Source organism: Corvus kubaryi, unplaced genomic scaffold (assembly GCF_017639235.1).
Source record: "Corvus kubaryi isolate FWS band 111438036 unplaced genomic scaffold, C.kubaryi_AGA036_p1.0 37397, whole genome shotgun sequence".
Taxonomy (NCBI): domain Eukaryota; kingdom Metazoa; phylum Chordata; class Aves; order Passeriformes; family Corvidae; genus Corvus; species Corvus kubaryi.
In genome coordinates this window covers 16,817,862-16,841,346 of record NW_024581136.1, presented here as the reverse complement: position 1 = coordinate 16,841,346, position 23,485 = coordinate 16,817,862, and the positions used below count along the sequence as shown (strand labels likewise).

The 23,485-nt window shown below is 41.2% G+C and overlaps 1 protein-coding gene across 1 annotated transcript in view; it reads left to right on the top strand.

Moving 5' to 3' along the window:
- FNDC3B (fibronectin type III domain containing 3B) overlaps positions 1 to 23,485 on the top strand; it is a 186,112-nt gene that overhangs the window by 78,674 nt on the left and 83,953 nt on the right. Inside the window, exons 4-5 of the mRNA XM_042041887.1 lie at positions 15,535 to 15,611; positions 22,963 to 23,206. Coding sequence (XP_041897821.1) covers positions 15,535 to 15,611; positions 22,963 to 23,206 — 321 coding nt within the window. The remainder of the gene's footprint in view (positions 1 to 15,534; positions 15,612 to 22,962; positions 23,207 to 23,485) is intronic.

Below are 23,485 nucleotides of genomic sequence, written 5' to 3'. Positions count from 1 at the left end.
GAGCTTGTAAAATAATTCATTTCATCTTCTTAGCCTTCAGCTGTAGTTTGTAAACACACTTGTGTTTTGGAAAATTACCATAGTAAGGCCTGATTCCACAGCAGCATGTGCATTAATTGATCCATTACCTGTGCAAGCTTATCTGGAGTCAAAGGATTTTATACAAGCTTAATTCTATGCTTGTGATATTTGGTTGTAGATAACTTGATACGATTTTGGTGAATTGATCTGAAAATTGTAATACGTAGTGTAGTAATTTGAGGCTCTTTGCAGCACAGGCAAAATTTTGCCCTTGCTCCCTTCCCTCCCCCAAGCAGCATTCTCCCATTCCCAAACTATATTTATATCTAACTTAAATAAACATGGATTATAATTCCTTTAAGTGCAGTGCTCATCTATTTTTGTTTTCGGAATGCTTCACAAGCAATTTTGCAATTCCAAAGTGGCGGAGCTTTTTGCATGGAAGGAAAAGCTGTTGTGAAAACGGGAAATAAAAAATGCATTTAAAAGCCAAGTGAAAAAATCCTGAGTTTTGCTCAGGACTTGACAGTGTGCACACATTATCTAAGAAATAACAAGAATGTGTTTGTTCCGGGACTTCTGTGTGCAGGAGAGGGAGGAAGGACTGCTCTGCTGTCACTGTTTCTATAGTGACAGCTCATTCTCCAGTCAGTATTGACATAAACTATAGTCAATCATTTATAGCGAGAAAACATTAAAACCAAAAAAAATTAACCACCTAGGAGTGTTTATAAGCTCTTCACAGTATATTATAAATTGTATGTGGAAGTTATTCACTCTCTGAGGGTTGTGTAGTTTGCTGTACTTTGAGATGCTGATAAAATATCCGGATGTGGTGCACATTTTTATGGAATACCTGTAAATGGCTCTGGCTAATGGATTCAGTGTGGTGTTATTGCATTATAAAGTATCTGTGAGTGCATGATGGTAAGAAATTTATCTTAAAGCAGGCAAAGTTAAATCGCAACAGCAATTTTTACCAGATGTTCCCTTATCTTTTATCATTAATGTCTTGATAGTCAGAAGCCAAATTCTAAAGTAGAGTAACCTATAAGGAAGTGTTTAGTTATGGCCACATCTTACCAGAACCTCATTTGGAACTGGCCTTTGTAGGAAGAATGGGCTAAGCTTGAAACCTGAGCATGCCAGTGTAGGAATTATCCCCAGAGATGTTGTACCACCAGCAAACACAGGATCAGGCTGGTGGGCTCCAGCTGTGGCTGCTGCCTTGCCTGTCTGACACCAGCTGTAAGGACTGTGGTACCACCTATTGTGCCAAGTTGTGAGTTCCTCTGTTTGACACATAAATGCATAATGTGTTCTTACCAGAAGGATCTGGGGCAGTGCAGCCCAGACTAACCCCCAGATGGCTACAGGTTCGCTGTAGTGGGTGCAGGAAGATCCTGAAAGCATCTTTAGCTTGTCAGGTCTTTTGAATTCCTGGTGGATAGGGGGAGAGATTCCACGGCAGCTGCTGAATGTCACTTGAAAAGCCTGCCCAGCTCTCATCAGAGTGGCACTAAAGTTTGCCATGAAATACAGTTTGATTTTGGCAAATTTGCGTTTTCTGTAGGAAAAGCTTGGTTGGAGAATGGTTTCAGCTTGCTTGAAAGTTGCTGCTTACTGATTTGGCAAAGAGATATCCTTAGTTTTGGATGAGTGTTGGAAAAGTGAACATTTTGCTGTGCATGCAGTCACTGTAAACATTTTCCTAAGTAGATCATTGTGAGGCATTTTGCATTCTCTGGGGTTTCACCTAGATGTGGCTAGAGTATATCTACATGGGATGGATGAAAATCTTCTATGACCACAAATTTATGGGTTAAAATTTCACTGTTCTTAATTTTTTCAGAATTATTTCATGTATGACACTGTGTATAACTATGCTCTGACATATAGAAATTAGAGAAAGAAAGGAGGGAAATCACTAAAACAGATGGTGTGGTACAATATTTCTATTGCACTGACACAGCAAAGTTTTTAGAAAAGATATTTTCCCTAATGCCAACTGTACTGATTAATGTAATTCAGATGCAGGACAAAATGTGAGGTGACAAACCACATTTTTCAGATAACTTTTTGTTTTCTTTCACTGTTGAGTCTTAGATACTGAGGGAGAGGTATTTAGTAGTTAGGGAGATGAGCAATTTATTTCTTCTCCTAATTCTTTCTCTTGCTGTCTGATAGTTTCTCCTCTTTGCTGTGCTCTCCTATAAAGGGAATATTAGAGCTTGCAAGGTAATGTGTGATGGGATTTAGAGGTTCTTTAACGCTGTTCTGTGCAAGGTGTAATTTTTGATGCTCAACTTTCTCTTGGCAAATAAATGAGGTGACTCTGATTCTGTTCTGCCAGCTCATGTCTGGGGTTCAGCATAAAAATACTTAATGCCTCATGTTCAGATTCTCTGGTGGACAGTGTCGTTGCCTACAAACCAAAGGCTCACTTGCTTTCCAAGGCTGGGGTGACCTGGACGTGAAATGCAGCATCAGGAGTGTGATACAGAGAGTGTGCAGCAGGAAGGAGCAGAAAGAAAAGGAGATGAGAAGCTCATGGTCAAAACTTGAACTCTTTGCTTTGGAAAAAATCACCGTATTAGGTCTTTAGGGATGCTGCAGATAAAGACAAGAAGCTTATTAGAGAAGTACATGTCTGTGGCATGAAGTATTTTTTTCTGAATGCATCCTCTTTCTTGGCCAGAAACCCATTTCTAGGTCTGAAATAAAAGCACAGCAGACTTAGAAATCACATAGAAGTTGAGTAAAATGGTTTAACATAATGAAATGAACCTATTACACACTCCCAGCAAATAAAGCAGCAAGTGCATGAGGTGTGTTTCTCCGGAATGCTTTTTTCTGGTATTTTCCAGCTCAGTTGCTGCACATCATTGCAATCTTAACATCAGAAAGGCTTGTGGTAAACAACGCAGTCTTCAACCACAAAGGTTGGTGAGTGTTAATTTCTGGACTTCCAAAGAAAATAACAGTGATATTGGGATTTTTTTGTATTTTCCAGTGATACTAATTTCTCTGCATTATTTGCTTCTTAGCCAGACCTTATGATGTGTGCACATTTCAGTAACTTCTTGATGGGCAACTGCATGAGCAAATACAGGGGAAAACAGTTGAGTCACGAGCCTGAGCCCCATGAGAATAGATCTGAAGCCAGCATGATGCAGTGTTACAGAAACACGGCTTTCTTCGAGCTGTGGAGACTCTGAGTCACCAGGACAAATTGTTTTTGTTATTTTGGGTTTTTTTAATTGTGTGCTGGGAGGGCTAATGCACAAACTCGTATGACCCAGTGAGTTGTTTTGCTCCGTGTTAGATACTGTTGGATGTGCAGCAACTCTGACTCCAGGTATTCCTGCCCCTTCATCAGCACTGCTGTTGATGGCAGTGCTGCCTGGTCACTGGAATGGTTTAGAGATAAATAAATGCTGTTCACTGCTTGAGTGGAAGTGAGGAGAAAGAAAAGGAAGAACATGCCTGTGGAATCTTCCCTCTTTTGAGAGTGAAGCACTTTGGTTGTGGGTGCAGTGCTCTAGTTGCACAGTTGTATCTGTGTGAAGTTTTGGGGTTGTAGAAATACCATTCAAACTTGAGAGTTGGAACTTGAGCAGAATTTATGGTTTCTACCTACATCAAAGTTGTTTAGGGACAGAAATGCTAGAAAGAGGGATTTGCTTTCTTTACTTTTTTTATTGCTCAAAAATAAATTAAATGAAACAAGGTGGGTGAGATTTGTGTTTTAATCAGTCAGATTATCCCAACCACGTGGAAGTGTTCAGGGCCAGGGTAGATGGGACTTGGAGCCGCCTGGTCTAGGGGAAGGTGTCCCTGCCCATGGCAGGGGGTGGAACTGGGTGAGCTTTAAAGGTCCCTTCCATCCCAAACCATTCTGTGCTTCTATGATTAAATTAAGGCTGCTGTGCTCCCTATTTCTGTCAGGACACTCACAGTCCTTGCACTTGTTTGCACGTGCAAACCACAATGACCAAAGATATGTTTTAGAATTTTACCTTTCGAAATTTGTCATTACCCATATTTTCTTAGCTGCCATTTCCCCTCCCTTCCCTTTGGACTCTTCACTTCCTTTACTAACTGAGATGTTAGATCCCAACAATAGAGCTGAAGTAGAAATTCAAATAGTTCAGAAGACAGTTTTTCAACCCAAGGTTGTTAAGAGGAAATCAAGAGCATTCCTTGAATAGTTGCAAAGTGGCTAAATCCCTTCTCCCTGCGCCCCACTCCTCTCTGCAAATTCCAGGCCCTGCGGGTGGAGTTGTCATGGCGGGCTCCTCTGCCGTGTGGGTAATCCCTCTGGGAACCTCTTTAGCCTGGGAAGGGCCCCAGAAATGGGATTATTCCAACGCAACTGCGCCCATGGAGCCTCCTGAGCGGAGACAGCCCCCGGCAAGGCGCGGCTTTTCCTCCTCTGCTGGGAGGGAGATGCCGAAGACCTGGAAATGCTGAAAGAAAAGCATTTTACTCACACGTTTGAAAACTCTGTAATGAGCTCTGAAGAGTGATGGCCAGTTGAAATGCTTGTTCCCTGGAGGACAGGGGGCTTTTAATCTCTAGCAAGCTGCACGATGAATATTTTGGGTAGTAAATTAGTTTCGCAGTTGCTGTAGCCAACAAAAAATCCCCTTTATTGCACCTGAAAATTCAGAGTATTTCAAACGTGCTGTGGAGAAAGCGTCCTAGAACCATTCCGGTTGGAAGTGTTATTTGAATAATTAGAATAATTTAGTTAATTACATGGTATTTGGTTCTCATCAGCAGTTAATTTATATAGAAAGGGCAGAGTCTCAGTCTCCCCGCTACATCGTGCTGTGTGCTAGGATTTTTTTTTGTCTGGGAGCATGAGAAAATCAGAATTTATGGTTTATTTTTTGAAGGATGCAGTGTTGTCAGTAGCCCAGAGGCATGTTTTAAACACAACTAACGTGCTCCGTGCTCAGCTCAGAAATATGAGAGATGAAGTGAAAAGGAGGGCAGGATGACAGGGTCCTTCAAGCATAACCTGGTGACTCACAGCCTTCCTCCTCACCTTGAGTGTTTATAAACGAGAGCAGGATGTGAAAAACTGAGTTAGTGCCTTTCTGGGACAGCCCCTGTGTAGCTGAGGAAGAGTCTGCTGGAGTGGAAGCCGTGAGGAGGAACCAGAGTCAGCATAACCAGCTTCCTGTGCCTCACTGAGATTCAGGTGGGATTTGAGCACCTTCCTTAGGCTTGGCATGACTGCAAGAGGTTCAGAGACCAGCAGCCAAGAGAATGGGGGGGGCTCTGTGAACATGTGAGAAAAGCTTGGCAAATGGGTTTTGTTTGGGCTATGGAAGGATAGGCTCGAGGGAGATGGAGCAGTGAGGGATTTCAGGAAAGGTTGTTGGTAGGAAAACAATAGAAGGCTCCTCTGTTATGAGTGGAGAGTGAAGAAGCAAAAATGTTAGAGGAAAGAAGCGCAAGTTGGACACGTTTCCAATGCAAAGGCAGGTAGGCAGTGGGGATTTCATGGAGCTTCGGTCACTGGAGATGCTGAAGAAGCAACATCAGTGAGGAGAGTTGGTGCTCCAGCAGCTCCTGCTTTCACGGAAATATTTGTCTGCTGCACTCTGATCTAGGAGAACAATGCTCTGAGAATTCTCCACTTAAGATGCAGCTTTTAATTTTTTAATTCTTAATGAGAATTAAATTGTGAAACCCCTGTGAAGGAAGGAGGAGCTGGCTCTGTCTCTGGTTTGAGCAAAGCTCAGCTGGGAAAGCCCTGGGCTCACCAACAGCATCTCCAAGCCCTGTGCTGAATGTCACACTTTACATTTTAGCTTGAATTTTTTTCCACGTTAATTCTGGTGTAAGTGCAGTACTGAAATGAAACTCACAACAGAGGGACAGAGAATATTAATATATAGTGAAATTTGGTTTTAATACTTACTGAATATATATGTATGAATGAAAAATATGTATATATTATGTATATATGAAATGTGCTTTTTACTCCAGGGAGATGGCAGTTCACCCCAGCCTCACAAAATAGCCCAGCACATATCTGAGAACCACCAGTATTCATGATTGTCATTCCCTCCCCACCCTCACACGATAAAGAGTGCTTGTTTGTGACAGGTGGATACTAATTGCTATGTTTTTGATGAGCACATTCAAACAGAGACTTTCAGATGATTCACTGAAGTTCAGGATCCAGACGTGTCACAAACAAAACTCATCAGCCCTGTGATGGTGATGGGTGGCACTGTGGCAGGGCTGGGTGGGGAGGGAGGGGGTAGGAGGTTTGGTTTAGTTCAGTTTTCACTGGCTGGCTGATATTTCTCCCTGTGGGTGGACAGGTAAAGAATAGCCGTCACCTAATTGCTGCCTTGTTTGGGGCAGGTGGAAGAGAATGTTCTGTGTAACTTCGCTGTTGGCCAGGTTTGGCTCTGTTGCCAGTTGTACAGTCCTTCTGGTGTTGCCATGGGAATGCAATAATTATATTATGAATAATTGGAGCATTTTCTTCTACTGTTGCAGGAAAGTGGTGTTGTATAATTATTGCTGCCTTTGATGGAGGTTGTGCTCAGAGCTGAGCGTTCAGCGTTTGTATAAACCTGTTGCAGAGAACAAAACTTTCTGCAAGTGAATGCCCTTTTATAAATGTGGCTGAAAGCTGACCAATGCGCACACACATTCCCCAAAAACTATTTACATCACTAGAATGTGTTGAAGAGCTGTCTCAAAATTGAAAAGGGAAAAATAACATTTTTAGTGATGTTCTCATGGCCTGTTGTTTCTCCTTGAGGCGAATAGTGTCATACTGTATGCAAATGGCAATGCTGTTGATAACTGGTGCAAAAATAAAATAATTCTCATTTCAGGACATGTGTTTCCCTTAAAACTGAGGTCAAAAGTTAGTGCACTGCTTGTACAGATCTGGTAGGAAGCTGAGCTGGAGGGTCCTAATCCTAAGGGTCCTTTTGCTGTTCAAAGCTTTAGCAGTGTAAAAACTTCATAAATGAGATTTTTTGATGCTGACAGAGATCTCCTATCATTTGTGTGGGCTGGCAGTAGTTACTTGATGGGTTTTCCCCATTTCTGAATTCAGCTTTGTGGTCTCCTTTTCTCTAGTGTAGCCTCCTGCAAGGGACAGGCCGAAGTTTTCTGTGCAAAATCTTTTCTCTCTCACGTTTCTTGGTAGTGTTGTTCTCTCTGTTTGTCCATGGACATTCTGGCACATTTTTGTCATAAAACAAATGGTTATGCAAAGGAAAAGAAGACAGTAGATATGAGGAAGACTTTTTTTTTCCAAAACAGAGTATTTTTTCTGTGATACCCTACAATTTTTTAGCAGTCTGAAGTTTTAGTCAGGCTTAAGTATTGCTTTATGACCTAAATCCTATTCTGGGTTTGTGTCCAGTTGCGTTCCCACAAACTTCCTGTGTGACCCTGCAGCAGGCATTTCATTACTTTGTCCCACAGTTTCACTCGTGAAGCGAGGAGAATAACAACCCTGCTCCAGCCAGATGTTCTGGGGATGGATTCGTGAGTCCTTGTGGGGTAACGTGGTGCTGGGTCACAGAAACGCTTTTGTGTTCCTGCCTCAGATGTCAGGATGTCATCTTGGGCTAATATTCCTCACGAAATGAATGTCTCTCCAGTTTCAGGTTATTGTGTTGTGGCTTGTGTGCTAATGGATTAATTTCAGATGTTTTCAAGTAGTTGGTTGTTCTCTTTGTTTCCAAAGTAGTCCTAATTTATTTAACAGTATTTGCCATTCAAGTCAACTGATTTTAGACAGATGTTTGTCTCTTGTGTTTCAGTCTAGACATTTATGATTTACAATCTGTAGCCCATCTGGTGAATTGCCATGGGAATATGCTTATTTTCAATGCTTGAAGTATTGCAACATACTCTTTGCAAGTGTTTTTGCAGTAGCAACTGGTGAGCCAACCATCAGAAAGGATTTATTTTAGCAAAAGACTCTGACTTGTTTGTTCAGATTGGGACAGGAAAATACTCAATTTCTGTTCAAAACAACAAAAAATGTTCCACTCCAAAATGTTGCCTGTAAATTGAAACTCTAGAGTGGTAGATACATGGGTCTAGTTTTAAAAAGAAACAAAACCCACCTGGGAATGTTGAAGAACTGAAGAATCCACCTTGTCCAGCTCCATTCTCTGTGGCTGAACAAGTTTACTTGTTCTAACCTTTTTGAAAGACTTTAGTGAGCTTGAGATGGTCCAAGTTTCTCATAATGTGTAAATACAAATATCATCACTGCAGAATGTGGTTACTGGTGTTTTGTCACTGGTGTGGGGTAGCCATACGCTCTGGGACTGGATCCTTGTCCCCAGGTGCTTCCTCCTTCCCTTCCAGCCCCATGGCAGGAGGAGAGGCTGTGGATGCGCCAGGGGAAGATGTGCCAGGATGCTGGACAGCCTTTTGACCTTGTCTGGACTCTTCTCTGCTTGTTAAATTAGTGCAGTGTGGTGATCCCCGAAACCAAAGGTGCAGGATGGCAGGTGAGGAGCAGGACAACTCCTTGTGCTCTCAGGATGAGTATCTCCGAATGCAAACCACTTCATGTTTGAAACAACAAGCGTTTGATGCTTGAAAAGTTATTAATTCATAGTTCTGTGGTGGACAGAAGTGAGCATTTAACCTGACTTCCTCTCAGAATTCGGCTGAAGTAGTGCTGCTGTGTGACTGCTGCAGTACCGTGGCTGCTTTGGACAGGGCATGTTCAGGGCAACTGATAGTTTTTAGTTAATTTCCTGTTTTTACAGGTTATGGCATTATTTCTAGAATAGGCCCCAAACCAGAATACAACATCTGGGAGACACACATTGCAAACTAGCACGCTGCTGAGTAGGAGTCTTGTGGTTCTGACATGAAAGCTTGGGGTGCTGTTGTTTAACTCCAGACTGGACGTGCTCGAGCCTCCCGCTGTGTGCAGCAGGTCAAGTAGCAAACACCGGTAACGCAGGCGGCTTTCAAGAGGCTCCAGTGTAAACAGCAAAGGTGCCATCATGTAAATAAGCCAGAAAATGCTCCAGAAGCTGTCTGCTGGATGCATTTGGCAGGAATTTCTGAGCGGTTTGATTGGATGTTTGGTTGAGTGAGTTTGTCTGCACATGTTGAAAGCATCAGTCAAACCCAGACTGGAGCGTGGCTGGTACTGTCGGGTCTGTGGCTGCAGAATCCAAGGGCTTGAATGTGTCACTTGAGTGTTTGGGGTTTGCAGTTTGGTGTTAAAAATGATTGTGCACTGGAACTCCAAGACACCAATGTGTTTTTTATAACTTGTATTGGTTTGGCATCTTATTTTTAATTATGTTTACGGCAAATCGACAATCTGTGAGAGTGAATAAAGAACTGTTGTATTTGTAACCTCTCCTAATCTAGTCCTGGGATTTAGAAAAAACATGAAGTAGTCACAGAAGTCACAAAGGAGTTCAAGAAGTGTGTGTTACCTACATCAAAAGTGCTTCAATCTCCACTGTCAAACCCTGTGTTTGCACGTACAGAGGTGACTGTGCTCGGTGGTTAAGCCATGCACCTGGAGGATTTCTCAGGCTGACACATTTTTTCTTTTAGACATTCCATTTACATTTAAATAGTCATTTGTTGCGGGATCCAAGATAATTTGAAATTCGTGGAGCCATTTCTGTTAAACTTGAGGGTTTTGGTAATGTTTTTGTACTCTTCAAAGGTGAAGGAATTACTTCATACTATTAAACTGTGATCTGAATAGAAAATAACCAGTTGAGGTGCCAGAGTGTGAATGGGCGTGTGGCAAGCATCCTTTCATTCACATCTTGGTGTGTAGATGAGGTCATCTTAAAAATATTGACAGATCTGTAGGGATAAGCAGGATAAAACTTTGCCTGCTGCCTGTTTCAGGCATGAGCTGGTGCTGTGGGATGGCCAAGTGCTGGACACGTTTCTTACATTTATCAAAGCACAGGGTTATTGGTAACATTATTTTAGCACCTTTCACTACCCTGCCATTGGCAGGTTGAATGCGGCATGAGTGGGACTTTTTTCTGCCATTTCAGAATTCTCCAAAGGTATTTTTTAAAGCTGTCATCCCTTCAAGCACTTAATATTGTTTAAGCTACTCCTTTTTTTTTTTTCCTCGAATGTGGAGCTGCTTTAATCTACAAATTCACACCGATCTAAGGACAAAGTATTTAGATCTTGATCAGCAGCAGGTTTAAGACCCCTGTGTCCTAGGAACTTGGGTAGAAACCAAGACTCTGCCTTGTACCATACATGAGCAGAGTTAAATTAGTGGCTGAATTAGCTCTTGTCTAGGCGAGAGTGCACCTCAAAATTCTGGTGATATTTTATGTGAAAGCTCTTTACATCCTGTTTTAAAGGTTTTTACAGAATGCTCTGACATGCTCATGTTTGCTTGTGCTAACAAAGAGTTTTAGGCTGTGGCCAAAAGGCTGGGAAAAACGCTCACCACAGCTCTGCTGCAGAGGAAAGAAGATGAATGGAGGATCCAGGGTTTTTTTTTTCTTGTCATCACCTTGTTTAGTCCGTAAGCTGCTTTGAGAATAACCAAGTGGAGGGAGAAGACACGTGTGCCTGACAGGGAGCCTGTTTGTGCTTGTTTCATTGAGGAAATTGTTCCGGAACAGCTGCTCATCCATGTGAAAATGCAAACCCTTGGGTCCCAGCCAAGGTCAGCAAGCCCTGGGTCATTTGTTTTAGCAAAGCAGACCAATTTGCCCTTTAATTATCTCTCCTTTTCATTCTGTCACACCTCTTGCTTCATAGATTTACTTCTTGAGAAACACCACATGTGAAGATGTGATACCAGTTTTGTTGTGGATCGGGGGAGGCAGAATAAGTTCTCATGGGTTAATTTTAACAGTTAAGCTTTATTAAATATAATGCATTTACCTCCCTGGATTTAATTTTTTACTTAGCTGGTTCAGTAGGTTCTTGTTATTAAAATGTACAGGATTCTTAACTTTCAAACTCAAATTGCAAAACCACTTAATTTCATATTGTTTCTCTACTAGTGCAGATATTGTGGTGTGAAATGGTAAATTGGTATGTGTTTGCTGGAAACAGGGCTGAGAAATTCCTGAACGTCAGGACATTTCCAGTAACTGCTGTCAGAATGGGAACTTAATAACGAAGCCTGATAGAGTTTGGTAATTGCAAAACAGTCACTAGAAAAACACTGTGTAAAACATATGCCGGTGTGCTGGAGCTGGATGTGAAAAATATTCTACAGGGGACATAAAGAAGAGAGAAAAGCAATGGTCTCTAAGCACTCAGGAACATGGTGTGGTAAAATGACTTCTTTGCCCTATAATGTTATGTGGAAAGAGGGAAATAGGAAAGAAGTGTTGCTATAGCTGGAGGAACTGAAATGCCAGATTCAGGCCTCTACAATTTAAGGAAAGAAAACTGATTAAAGTGATCTTTAATGCATGCATTAAAGGTCACTAGGGAACAAGGAAAAAAGTGTACTTATTCCAAAACTGGTTTTGTACAAGAAATTTGAATGTGTCGTGGGTTGCAATCCAGGCTATAATTAGCCTTGAAAATCTTGGGACAGAAGTTTCTGAAGTATATGGTGACATTTTTCCTGAAGGAATACAAATGACCAGAAGAACTGTCAATCTCTGCATGACAGGAACATCCTTGTGCCAGGGCAAGTGGGAGACAGAGGTGGAAGAGAGCCCTGCTTTGATGTGCAATAAAATCACCCAGTAAAACACAGCACAAGAAGGAATAGAATGATTGTTGTCATTTTTGTTAGACTGAGCATGCAGGTGTTTTTCAAACAGGCAATAGATTTGCAAAACCTTGTTGGTTATCTGAAATGGTTAAAATAATCAGCTTTAATGCCATCAGAGGGGTGACAGAGCAGCAGAAGAGAGTAGGTGTCTGGGAAGAGGAGGAAAGGCTCAGACTGGGGTGTCAAGCTGTTAATAGTTCCGCCACAATACGAGGCTGAGTTGCTTCTTTTACTTATTCAAAGTTTTATTCTGTTAATTATTAGCGTGTTAGGGAAACTGTGCTCTGTCTGCTGGGGACAACTGGGGTCTGGCACCTGCCTGCTGAGGTGGGCATTGGGGCTTCCAGCGTGGCGCCTCCTGCTTTTCCTCTTCTGTCAGAGGAGGGGGAATAATTTCCTTGCACCTGCATTTTGGACAGGGCAGCCCTCCAGGAGTCAGAGGAGATGTGCTGTATTCCCGGGAAAGAAGCTCGGGGTGGAATTTGGCCGGTGGCTTTGTCGGCAGAGGTGGCCAAGCTCTGCTGGCTCAGTTTCATTAGGAACTCAGGAGACAACCCCTGTTTTTTAAGAGGTTTGAAAAGTACTCCAGAGAGCTCACTGCAGTGTGCAGCATCTCTGATAGAATGGAGGGACATTTCTCATTTAAAGTAAACTTTGTGTTGAACCACGAGCTTCAATTAAAACTTGCAAAGTTGTGATTCCCAAGAGTACACATTATTTACATCTCTCCTGTGAATAGAAGCAGCTGAGGAGCATCCTCTTCTAAAGTTCTGCTTTTTAACAGGCCAAAACTATTTGAAATAACCAAAAATACTGAAAAAAACCCAAAAAAAACCAAAACAACCCAACTCCAAAACCAACCAAACAAAACTCAAGCCAAACAAAACGTTTGGTTTTATTTTAGTGTTAATTAGGGAATGGTTTGACAACAAGAAGAATCTTTAATAATTGCTGGGACTCATTGAGCTGTGGAGGTGGGGGTCTTTATTTTACTACCACTTGAAGTTGTTTTGATAACGTTGATGAGAGGAATGCAATAATGTATGCTAAAGTCATTTGGCTAACCCTGAAATCAAAGCACTGGAAACAAAATCTAGCTGCAAATCACCAGGCTGTCAGTCTTTTAAAACCTGTTATCCAAATGACTTTAACAGTTTGTGGGTCATATGCAAGGTTAAGACTCATCTTGCACAGTGCACGTTTTGATGATAAAACACAATATTCCTTTTTTTTTTTATTGGAGTGGAAGTGTTACAGTCAACAGTATCAGTGTGGGAGTTTGATTTCTTCCTGCAAGTAGATCACTACTCCATATGAGCAGTTGGCAGAAGGTTTGGAAGGACAGATATGAGGCATGCCGAGCAAAGTGCTGCTTATTTGTTGTATATATCTGCTCTCTACGTAGAAACTCCAAAACTGTCCCATTTTTAAGTTTATTTCCAAGTCAGAGTAGCTATTTTTGAGAACGACTGGCCAATACAACGAAAACAAGTTTTGGTGAGGGGCTGAAAAAGATTATGCATAAAGCTTCATTCTATTGAGCAATATTTACGTGCAATATTTAAATTATTTTCTATTTCAGTGGTGAACTCAGGATTTTTTATTTTATATCAACAGTTTTTCTTGCAGTTTTTTGGGTTTGAGACATCACTGACAAGGAATGTGTTGTGTAACTGTTAACTATTCATTTTACCTATTCTCAAGCATGTTCTGTCCTGAGGAACTGAACAGCTCTTGATAATCCAGTGTGGATTAAATCCCCCAAAAAAGCATCATTGCATATTCACAATATCAGCATTTACATTTTATATACTGTCCGGCTTACTGTGGAGCAAAACCTGGCAGTGTATACAGACCAGAGTGAGTTCAGAGAGAAATGAAAAACTATATTCCTCAAAAGAAGTTTGCAGAGATTTTTTTTTTTTTTGATAGGGAAAACACATTTATTCAAACAATATTTCTGTGAAATTCTTTCTGAACCAATTGTCACCTCATATTTTTGATGGATTTAAATAAAGCCATTTAGATGGCAGCTCCTTCCCAATAATCACTTACTGCTCAAGCTGAATTTTTCCCATTGCCACTAAAATTGTTGGCTGTCTAGGGAGATAAATATTCTTATGTGGGCCATAAGGTAAGAGAGAAGTCCATATGAGCTGAATAATAAGAAGTAGTAACTTTTTTTCCCCTTACTGGGCTTGTAGTGTAGGTAAAGTTCCCCACATAGGTGTAGGAGAGTATGAAGTCCAGAAAAACCAGATCCAAAATATTTAAATTTAAGCTTCAGAGTTCCCATTTCCCATTATACACCTGATGATGGTTTACCATATTTTAAATCTAGATGTGAGCAGTAAAATCTGTAGATGCTGGTTAGACTGTAAATAACTGGATAGAAAAAACAAACCAAGATAAGGGGAGATAAAAATAACTCAGATGGATTCCTGTGTGTAACTTGGATTTTGGGAGGTGGGAAGTTCTGCTGATTGTACCAGAAGCAGCCTGAGGAGTATAAAAATGCACATGGATAGGGAATGACTGCTAATTTAATGTGGACTGGTTTTGCTGATATCAGACAACAGACTGACTCAGTTTGTTGTTGGAGATTTCATTAGATTAGTCTAAATTTTAGGAGCAGTCACTCCTACAGGCCATTGCATCCCATCTGTGCCTGAAGTGCTTCATATGTTTTAGTGTTCAGCTTCCTTCCCCAGAACATGATATGGTTTGGAGATGTTGGATGGCTTCTCCATCAAAGGAGATGATGGAGTTACCTTTTGTGTTGTCAGTCAAAGCTGGAATTCGGTTTGCAGTGACAAGGAGCAGAGTCTCTTGCTGAGCTCCTCTGAAGAGTTTGACCGTGGGGGCAAATGGGCCCATTAACAGTTCAGTGTCAGATTTTAATATGTAATAAGGAAAGAATGAAATTAATTTTTCTTTTCCAAGCAGTAAACTCTTGATTGCAAACATCTGTGTGGTGTTTGGGGGGTTTGTTTTACTGACTGCTCCGTGTGATGTTCCCAGAGTTAATGGGTGAATCAATGAGCAGTTGAGAGAATGATTTCCATTTTATCTAGACACTTTCTTTTAGCTGTGAGGCTCCATTTCCAGAAGCACAGTGGTTATGGCACTTGCTTTGTTGTACTTGTACTGGGTGCCTCAAAATGGAACTTACATGTTCAGGGCTGGATTTCAGAGTGGAAACCATAAGCTTCTTGCTTGTATAACCACATTCCAAGGTTAGTCTGAATAGCTGAGATAATGAATTTGGTCTTTGTGCATTCTTAAATAGATAGATAGTTTTTCACATATGTGACTTTTTTTTTTTTTTTGCTACAATTGGACGCTTTCCTTGGGAGCTGGTTAATTCCAGGCTGCACAGTTTCTGCTTTGTTCCCTGCTCCTATGCCTTCAACAAGAATAACTTAACCAGAGTTCAATATAGGAATTGTGGGCTGCTAAAGGACATATTGTGTTACTGCTTAATGCTGTATGAGTTGATCAGTGGGTAATATAAAGTCTATGTTCTAGCTGTTTTATGATGAAAATATTATTTCAGCAGAATATATGGTAAAGTCATTGAACAATGATCTTATTCTCAGAATGATGGCACAAGGCATTTTCCATATACCAGAAATTAGTGGAGCTGCTCATTTTGTTATTGCAGGCTTCAAAAATAAAGCTATTTTTAACCTTTTCTGAGCAATTATACTATTTTTTCAACTAAAAAAACTGATATCTTATTACTTTCTTTCTATTAGGACCAGCAGAGGTTCCCATGATGTCACCCAATGGATCCATTCCCCCTATTCATGTGCCTCCTGGTTATATCTCACAGGTATGCTTCTTGAAGAATTAAAATGGATGTAAAAGCAAAAGCATTGATCCACATAGAGAAATCTACTTGGCTGAAGTTTAATTTAGCAGTTTTAATGAAAATGGTAATACGTGTATTTCATACTCCTCCTCTTCAGTGATACTACACACACATTTGCACAAGTGGCCAGGGATGTGCACCTTTACACACTGTTATTTGTAGAAGATTTGGGGTTTGAGCAGCAGCAAAAGCTCTGCACACAGACTGAGCCTATGTGTGCAACTGTATTGTTTGTGGGAGGGAGAGAAGTCCTTGATATTGGGTAATGCCTCAGATTATTGTGTGACAGAAGGGGTAGGAGGCCATGGAAGAGAGAGAAGGAGCCACTATAGCTGTAAAATATACTGTTGATCCTCAGTGTCTTTCCAGCAGAAATCCTGCAGCATACCAAGAACTGGAGGTGTTGGTGTGTTTTCAAGAATAAATGTGATTTAACCATCTATTTATGGAAAAAATGGAAAAGCTTTCGCAAAGCTCTTAGGTTTTGGAACTCTTGAACAGCTACTGCTCTTCTGTGTAAATAACCCCAGATTACCAGATTGTTCCTTCCATCTTCTGCAAAGCTTAGGCTCTTTCTGAGGTAAGGAAAAAAAAAAACAAACCAAAACCAAACCAAAAGATTGATGTGAGGCATAACAGCTGTGAACAATACAATAAATCCAATAGTTTCACCGTTTTCCTTGAGACCTGGACCAAAAGCTTCCCTAAAAGTATGCAAAGTATTTCAGATATCCTTGATGAATAGCATAAGACCTTTTGATAGATATGGTTTGGCATCTTGTCAAGCAGAAAATAGATGATGTCCTTGAGTCCCTTCCCCTCCCCAGGAAACGTGTGAGCTTGTGTAATTCTGAAAAATTGTGGATGGCGTCATACTTAAATCCCACAAAATACTGCAATCACTCTGTGGTATTTTGACTTCTGAACAGAGTGAAAACATGCTTTAAGTATGGGGGAAGTTGTTAGCCAGCCTAGGAGAGAGGGCAGGATGTCAGGGTGGTCCTCCTGCTGCTCAGTCCTCCCAAGGGGAGTGGTTGGAGTTTTGAGACAGCATTTGGTACTTAATGCTCCTCATGGGCTCCCCTAATTTAATAAACTGGCCCATATCATGCAGAGGTTTTCCTAAAGATTTATTCTTCCTTTGAAATAACTTCTAACACCTTTTTAATATTAAAATGTTTATACCTTTCCACCTCTCTGCTGAGATAAATGGTTGGGTATAATTGGAATGCTTTCCAAACCAAAGGGATGAAAGTCTTCCAGCTGTATCTCTGTCTGAGCCCAGTTCTTCTGTAAAGCTTTTTGTGGGGCACCATAATAATTCCACTAAAGCAGCCTTTAAGTAGTTTCTTAACCAGAAAAAAATCCAACCAAAAACCCTCTTCTGAAGCAGTTTTTCCAGGGAGCTGGAAATATGTTGTAAAGTTTTAGGGGGAAACTCTGTATTTGGTGCTTTTGTGCAGCAGAATGTGTGTTCTGCTCTGTGGTGAGTGAGCCCCTCTTGCCTTTCAGACTGCTTCATATTAAATAGTAGTTGAAAGTCTGTAGTAATGAAATTAGCTCTTTATTGCAATAAATGTGTCTGCCTTATTTGCTCTTGCTTTTGTCTATTGCTTCATAGTTTAACCCACTCTTTTATGATAAACAATTAGAACACAACTTAAATTTAACATGTCAAGGGAAAGGTTATAAGGCAAATTAATGCACTCTGGGATATGAATCAAAATATATTTGATTTTGGTTTGATTTGTCCCCAAAGTGTACATCTAAGAGTCAGGCAGACAGCAGTACCCCTGCGGAGAAGTAACAGTGCCTATTAAAAAAAGGCATGAAATCTTATTTCCATTTAGTTATGCCAAGCCTGTGTGAGCTGTGAGTGTTAGCCCTGAATATTGCATGAGTTATCGAATGATTGCTGCCCTGGATTAACGTGGTGCTTCATTACCTCTCGGGGAAAATTGGCAGGAGGATGCGAGCCCTGCAAGGTCGGCCTCACTGGAAGCAGCACAAACACAGACTCTGTTTCTAGACTTCAAGGACCATGTTAATAATTGTGACTAGAAGCTGGGTTTGTTGATGTTAAGGAGATCATCCCAATGATGAGGCTTAGCCAGGGCAGGAAATGATCCAGGAAAATAATAGAAAACAAATACACACCACCAGTTCAAATCTTTCATGCTATGGTTTTGCTCTCAAAGACCAGCTCTTCAAAGAGCCAGTATATTTTGCATTATCTTTCCAGCAGACAAACCTCTGTGTACCTCTGGCAGATATGAGCAATCAGATCAGAGTTCATGTCCCTGCAATTCTTTGGGCTAAGGGTTAGTTAAATACAGACGAGAGGAAAAGTTCCTTGCTGTGCTCTTGGTGGGCGATATCTCTGCTGTAGAAGTTGGTTGTGGAAGGTGACATGGCAGAGAAATCCACATTAAGTGTGTGTGGTGCCAACAATTTTGGCTTCAACTGTTAAGTGAGATTAAGGATTTGGAGGCTAAGGTGTTAAATTTGGGGACAATATCATGGGTTGTTGTTCCTGCTTTTCAGTGTATGTCAGGGAGGAGAGAACGAGGGTTTGGAGTATTCTAATCAGAGAACTAGAAAAATGGAAATATCAAAAAGCAGGATCATTCACTTGTTTGTTTAGTGCTGCTGGCTGAGGACTGCTCTCTCTCAAATAAATTTGGAGCAATTCCACTCGAATTTGAGAAGTTACTTGTCTGTAGTTGGACATAAAAATTTGGCATGAAACTCCACTTTTGATTTTATTTACAGGTTTGTTAATATGAGATCTCTGCCACAGATATTTTAAGCCTAAAGGGCAAATTTACTGGTTGTATCATGTGTTAAAAGCCTTCTTTGGCCATGGGGTTTGTATGTTCTGAACTGTTTAGTATGAGCCATGATCCTGCAGTTCAATATCCCTGCACCAAACACATGACATTTGACAGAACTAAAGCATAACTTTTGGAAAGAGGAATGTCTTTAAATGACATTTAAAATGGTAGAAAATCTATCCCATCCTCGAAAATCAGGATTTTGGTCCTGGGTGCATCCTGTTCCCTAAGAGGGCTGTTCTCTTCCAAAAGCATGTTTGGCTAGCATCAGGTTTTAGTGACAAACTGCTCATTTGTGAGGCTTACTGCTCACAGAGCTGCTCTGGGTGTTTTGTAGACTGCAGTCAGTTGAGGCATCCTTTACCAGGATGATCCTCATTAAAGCTTGAACACAAGGAAGGTTGTGCAGATCTCATACAGTGCAAGCCATGATCCTTTTGAGCTCATGGGCACTGGTCCTGAAGAACTGTATCATTCTAGATTTAAAGTACCCCAACATGCTTGCCAGCATTCTAGATGTTTATCTGTCTGTTTTCCACGTTGAAGGTATAGATTTAATTTGGTGCTTGATTTAATACTGATGGATTCTAAAGATAGTGATGCAAACTTGCCACGACTGGCGTGAACTCGGATTGGCATCTTTAAGAAATTAAATGAATAAATAAAATGTTGACATCCAAGTGCCTCCTGAATGAGCTCATTCTGTACTGTTTTTGGGTACAGATTGATTTATGAATGAAGTTTCAAATTAGTTTATGAAATTCCTGAAGTATTGGTTGTGGTCCACCCAGTGGCCATGCTCCAGATGGCCTTGCTGAATCTAGCACATCAAATTTAAGTGAAATAAGGGTTGTTTGGGGGTTTTTTTGAAAGCAAGTGGAAATTACTTGCATATTACCATATTAAACTCATGCAGTAAATGTGTGTTACAGAATGAGGGTGGTTGTGTTTCTTTAACTGGATCTCACAAAATACAGATACAGTTTACCTGTGCACAATTAACATGTCTTTTTCCTTAGAGTGTAATATTAAATTTCAGCGGAGAAAAATGAGACAACATGGAGCTTTGTCATGTACTTTGAATACGCGAATTATCTCTAGTTACTACAGTGATATCTGCACTGGAAAACAAGTAACATTTAAAATGGCATTCCCAAAATGTGACAGCCAATGGGGGAGGCAGTTTTATTGTGCATGAGTAATGTTAACCCAGACTGCCCTGAAAGATCATCACCCACCTCATGTAGCAATTAAGCTCCCTAAAATATGGGATGAAAACCCACACAGAACTGTGCTATAATAGTATTGTTATTGAGGTGGCATGCCTGTTACACCAGCAAGCACAAAAAATACCAGCAAAAGACAATTTACCTACTAACTGTTTGAAAAAAACCCCACAAAATAATGAAAGTTTATCTCTAGGTGCCAGATGACCAGAGATATTTGTTTTCTCTAAATATAAAGTGCTAAAATTAGTAATAGCAATTACTTTTAATATTCCAGTTGCATCTAGAGACCTCAACAGGGATTAGGATTTTGTTGCTTCTTGGCACTGAAGTAGAGACAGTTTAGCAGCGTGTTTCCAGATGAATTTATGATCTTTGTAACAAATGGTTTTAAGCAGACACAAAGAATTGCAGATTTCTTCTTAAAATAGCAAAGTCGAACCTCTCTGCTAAGTTATGTTATTTTCATTAATGGATCAAACCTGACTTTCTCTGTCTTTGATGAGCTGAGTGTTGTCTCCCAGAATGGCACTACTACAATCTACTCACTGCAGGTTTTACAGGTCAAGGGATGTCTCCAGTCTTCATAGCTACCTAATGCATGTAGTGCATAATAAATCTGATTACCAACTTTGATTTGTTAAGGACAGAACAGCGTATTTAAAGACAGTATGTACAGCTTCAGAATGTATATCAATAATTCCTAGTTTAGAGAGAAAATGCCCTGTAGGATTGGGAAATTAAGTGGGTTTTGCAAGGTCCCCTGTATTTTTGTGTTCATGTGTAAAGTAGGCACATGGAATAACAAGAATGCTGTCAGCATTCATGGGCTGGGAGGAAACAAATAAAAGATATGAGTGTCATGGCTTTTCGACTAAAGTAATTTGGAAGGCTGGCTCATCCTCTGAGTTGGACTAGTTGGTGGTTATAGGTTCCTCCCAACTGAAATTCTCTATTCTATCCCCTCATCTCTGGCTTCTCTCAGTCCTGTTATTTTATAGCTTCATCTAGCAGGGTAATTTCATCAAAAAGGTCTTTGACAGGACTCTGAGCTTCCCTCCCTGCTTTATAGATTATATTTCAGGAAGCTGAATCCTAATAATTTTAAATATGGTTTACATTATGTGCTGCTCAGCGTACAAACTTTCTGTCTAAATCTGTTCCTTAATATATTCATCTTTCACCAGAGCACTAAACACATGTGCCTGTCTAGATGCAGAGATAAGAACTTGTACCTGCCTGGAAGATTGGGGTTGGCTTTGAGGCTTGGACTAGTTAAAGCCACGATGAAAACCTTTCACATCAAGATGTAGGAACTTGCTCTCTCAATTAAGCAACAGCAAGATCAGAGTCTGAGAGTTAAATCCAGCATTTCTGTGCACAGTCCTAGATAAGTAGTTCTGTTTTTCAAATATGTGCTACAAGGAAAAGGATTTCCCTCTTTTCCAGGTTTCAGAGTGCAGGCTTGAGACCTGGCAGCAGGATAAGAGGTGCTGTGGAGTAGAACCAGTAGCAGAAATGGGAAGCCTGAATATGCAGCGGTTGAAAGGATGTGATAGTCTAAATCTCTGAGGTTCATCTGTCTTTTGAGGACTCTGTAAAGTCTTTGAAATTTAAAGCTGGCAGCTGACACATTGCTAGTGGAAATAGTAAATTTTGAGGGTAGAATCAAGTATGCTAAGTCAAAACAATTACTATTTTGGTTACTCAGCAAGCAATGCATTTTTAATGTGAAATGTTACAAGTGAAGGGGTTAACTTTCTATAAAAAGTTGTCTTCTGTAGAGGCCAGCCAAGGCACAGAAATTGTCATGTCCATGGTCACATCCCATAGCTAACAGGTGTAAATACACATAACCTGAGGCACACATGGCCTGGGGGAGGAATTGGGTCGGCTAATCCTAGGTGAGTTTTCCCCTGTGATAGCTTGCTCAGCTGATGCCTGAGGCATGAGCTGGTGTTTGCTGGAGCAGTTCTGCTCAGGGCTGCGGGCATTGCCCCGGGGCAGGGCTGGCACAGGCGGCAGAAACAGCCACGTGCCTGTGCCATTCCTCTGCTTCAGGGTGCAGAGTTTTCTTTGTGGTTTAGAGTAAAGACACTGGGATGTGATGAGAGCCCCTGGAGTGTGGGCATCCACAGCAGGATCTCTTCTGCTGGTGCTGCTGGGGGGTGTGGATAACTCCAGCTGATGGTGTGGTAATCAGCTGAGAGTGGCAGCGCCTTGCAGCATGTGCCTTTGGTGCACGTTCACTTATCTCATACAACATATTCATCACAGATACTCCTCCATCTGTGTGCCATCAGTCAGTTTAGAGAAAATGAAGTTTTTAACAACCTGTTTGTTGTATGAAATTAAACTATGCTTCCTTCATGCTTTTCTACCTCATGCATGCCAGCATACTGAGTCAAAGGGATAGTAATTGTTCTTATGTGGTTGTATTTTTTAATATAAGAAATGGCAGAAGCTTTTTGAATGAGCTTCAAGAAAAGCTTGGCTCCTAAGATTGGACTGAAATTTGGCTGGTTGACTGTTCTCCAGAAATACAGCTCTGGAAAAATTATAATCCGAAAAACATTTTTCAGCCTAAGCACATTTCCACCTTCCTACATCTGTTTTTACATGCTTTGACTCTGGCGTTAGGGGCCAAGTTATGCATATGCAGAGCTGGTTTGTGTGGATGTGCAGACCAGCTCTGTAACAGAAACAAACCCTCTGCCCTATGATTTCTCTTGAGCAGATACCTGTTATGAACAGAGGAGCTCCTTTGCAGACGTGGGCCAGCACAGCAGGTTCCTGCAGAGTACATGTCTCTGCACACACACAGCCTCCCTGCAATAGCAGTGCCAGCTGCTTTCCAAAGTGTTACTAACTCCATACTCAGGGCACTGTCAAAATCCGTGGTAGAAATTTTATGGTCAGTCCCAATGAGTACACTTTTTTGGTGCTTTGTGTTCCTTTTCCAGTTGTTTTCCTCCCTAAATGCCGGTTATTTATTCTGTCCCTTACCCACATAGTTATCACGAGCAGCACTACAGCTCCCAGTGATTAGTGTGGATATCTGAGTCTCCAGGAAAAGCCACATCACCACCATGGTTATTTCTGCTGATATTAATTTTAGAATTGTGTTTATTCATGAAGCTAAACCCAAGGACCAACTGTTTTCCAGTGGGAGGACAAGCTGTAAACAGTGCTGTTTTAAAGGTGGGCCGGGTTCAGACGCTGCCTAACGTGCTCCTTTCCCTTTCTCTCCAGGTGATAGAGGACAGCACGGGCGTTCGGAGGGTGGTGGTGACGCCGCAGTCTCCGGAGTGTTTCCCTCCCAGCTACCCCTCGGCCATCTCACCAACCCATCACTTACCCCCCTACCTGACACACCATCCCCATTTCATTCACAACTCCCACACAGCGTTTTACCCTCCTGTCACTGGACCTGGGGACATGCCACCGCAGTTTTTCCCACAGCATCATCTTCCCCCAACAATATATGGAGAGCACGGTGAGCTGGGAGGAAGGGACTGGCCTTTCACACCTGTGTTCAGCAAGTTTTAAGGGCTGGGGGAACCAAGAGTAGGAATGAAGTGGAGAACTTAGAGTGGCTTTTTTACATGGATGGAGCCTCCTTTAATATCCTGAGTGGGGGGCTGTAGCTATCCAGAGTATCCATTTTTATTTTTTAACAAAGACAAAACTGTTTTGGGCATGATATGTTCAAGGTTCACACTCAAGGTGAACAAAGGGGATTGAACTATAGAAAAAAGCCGGAAATACTGTGATT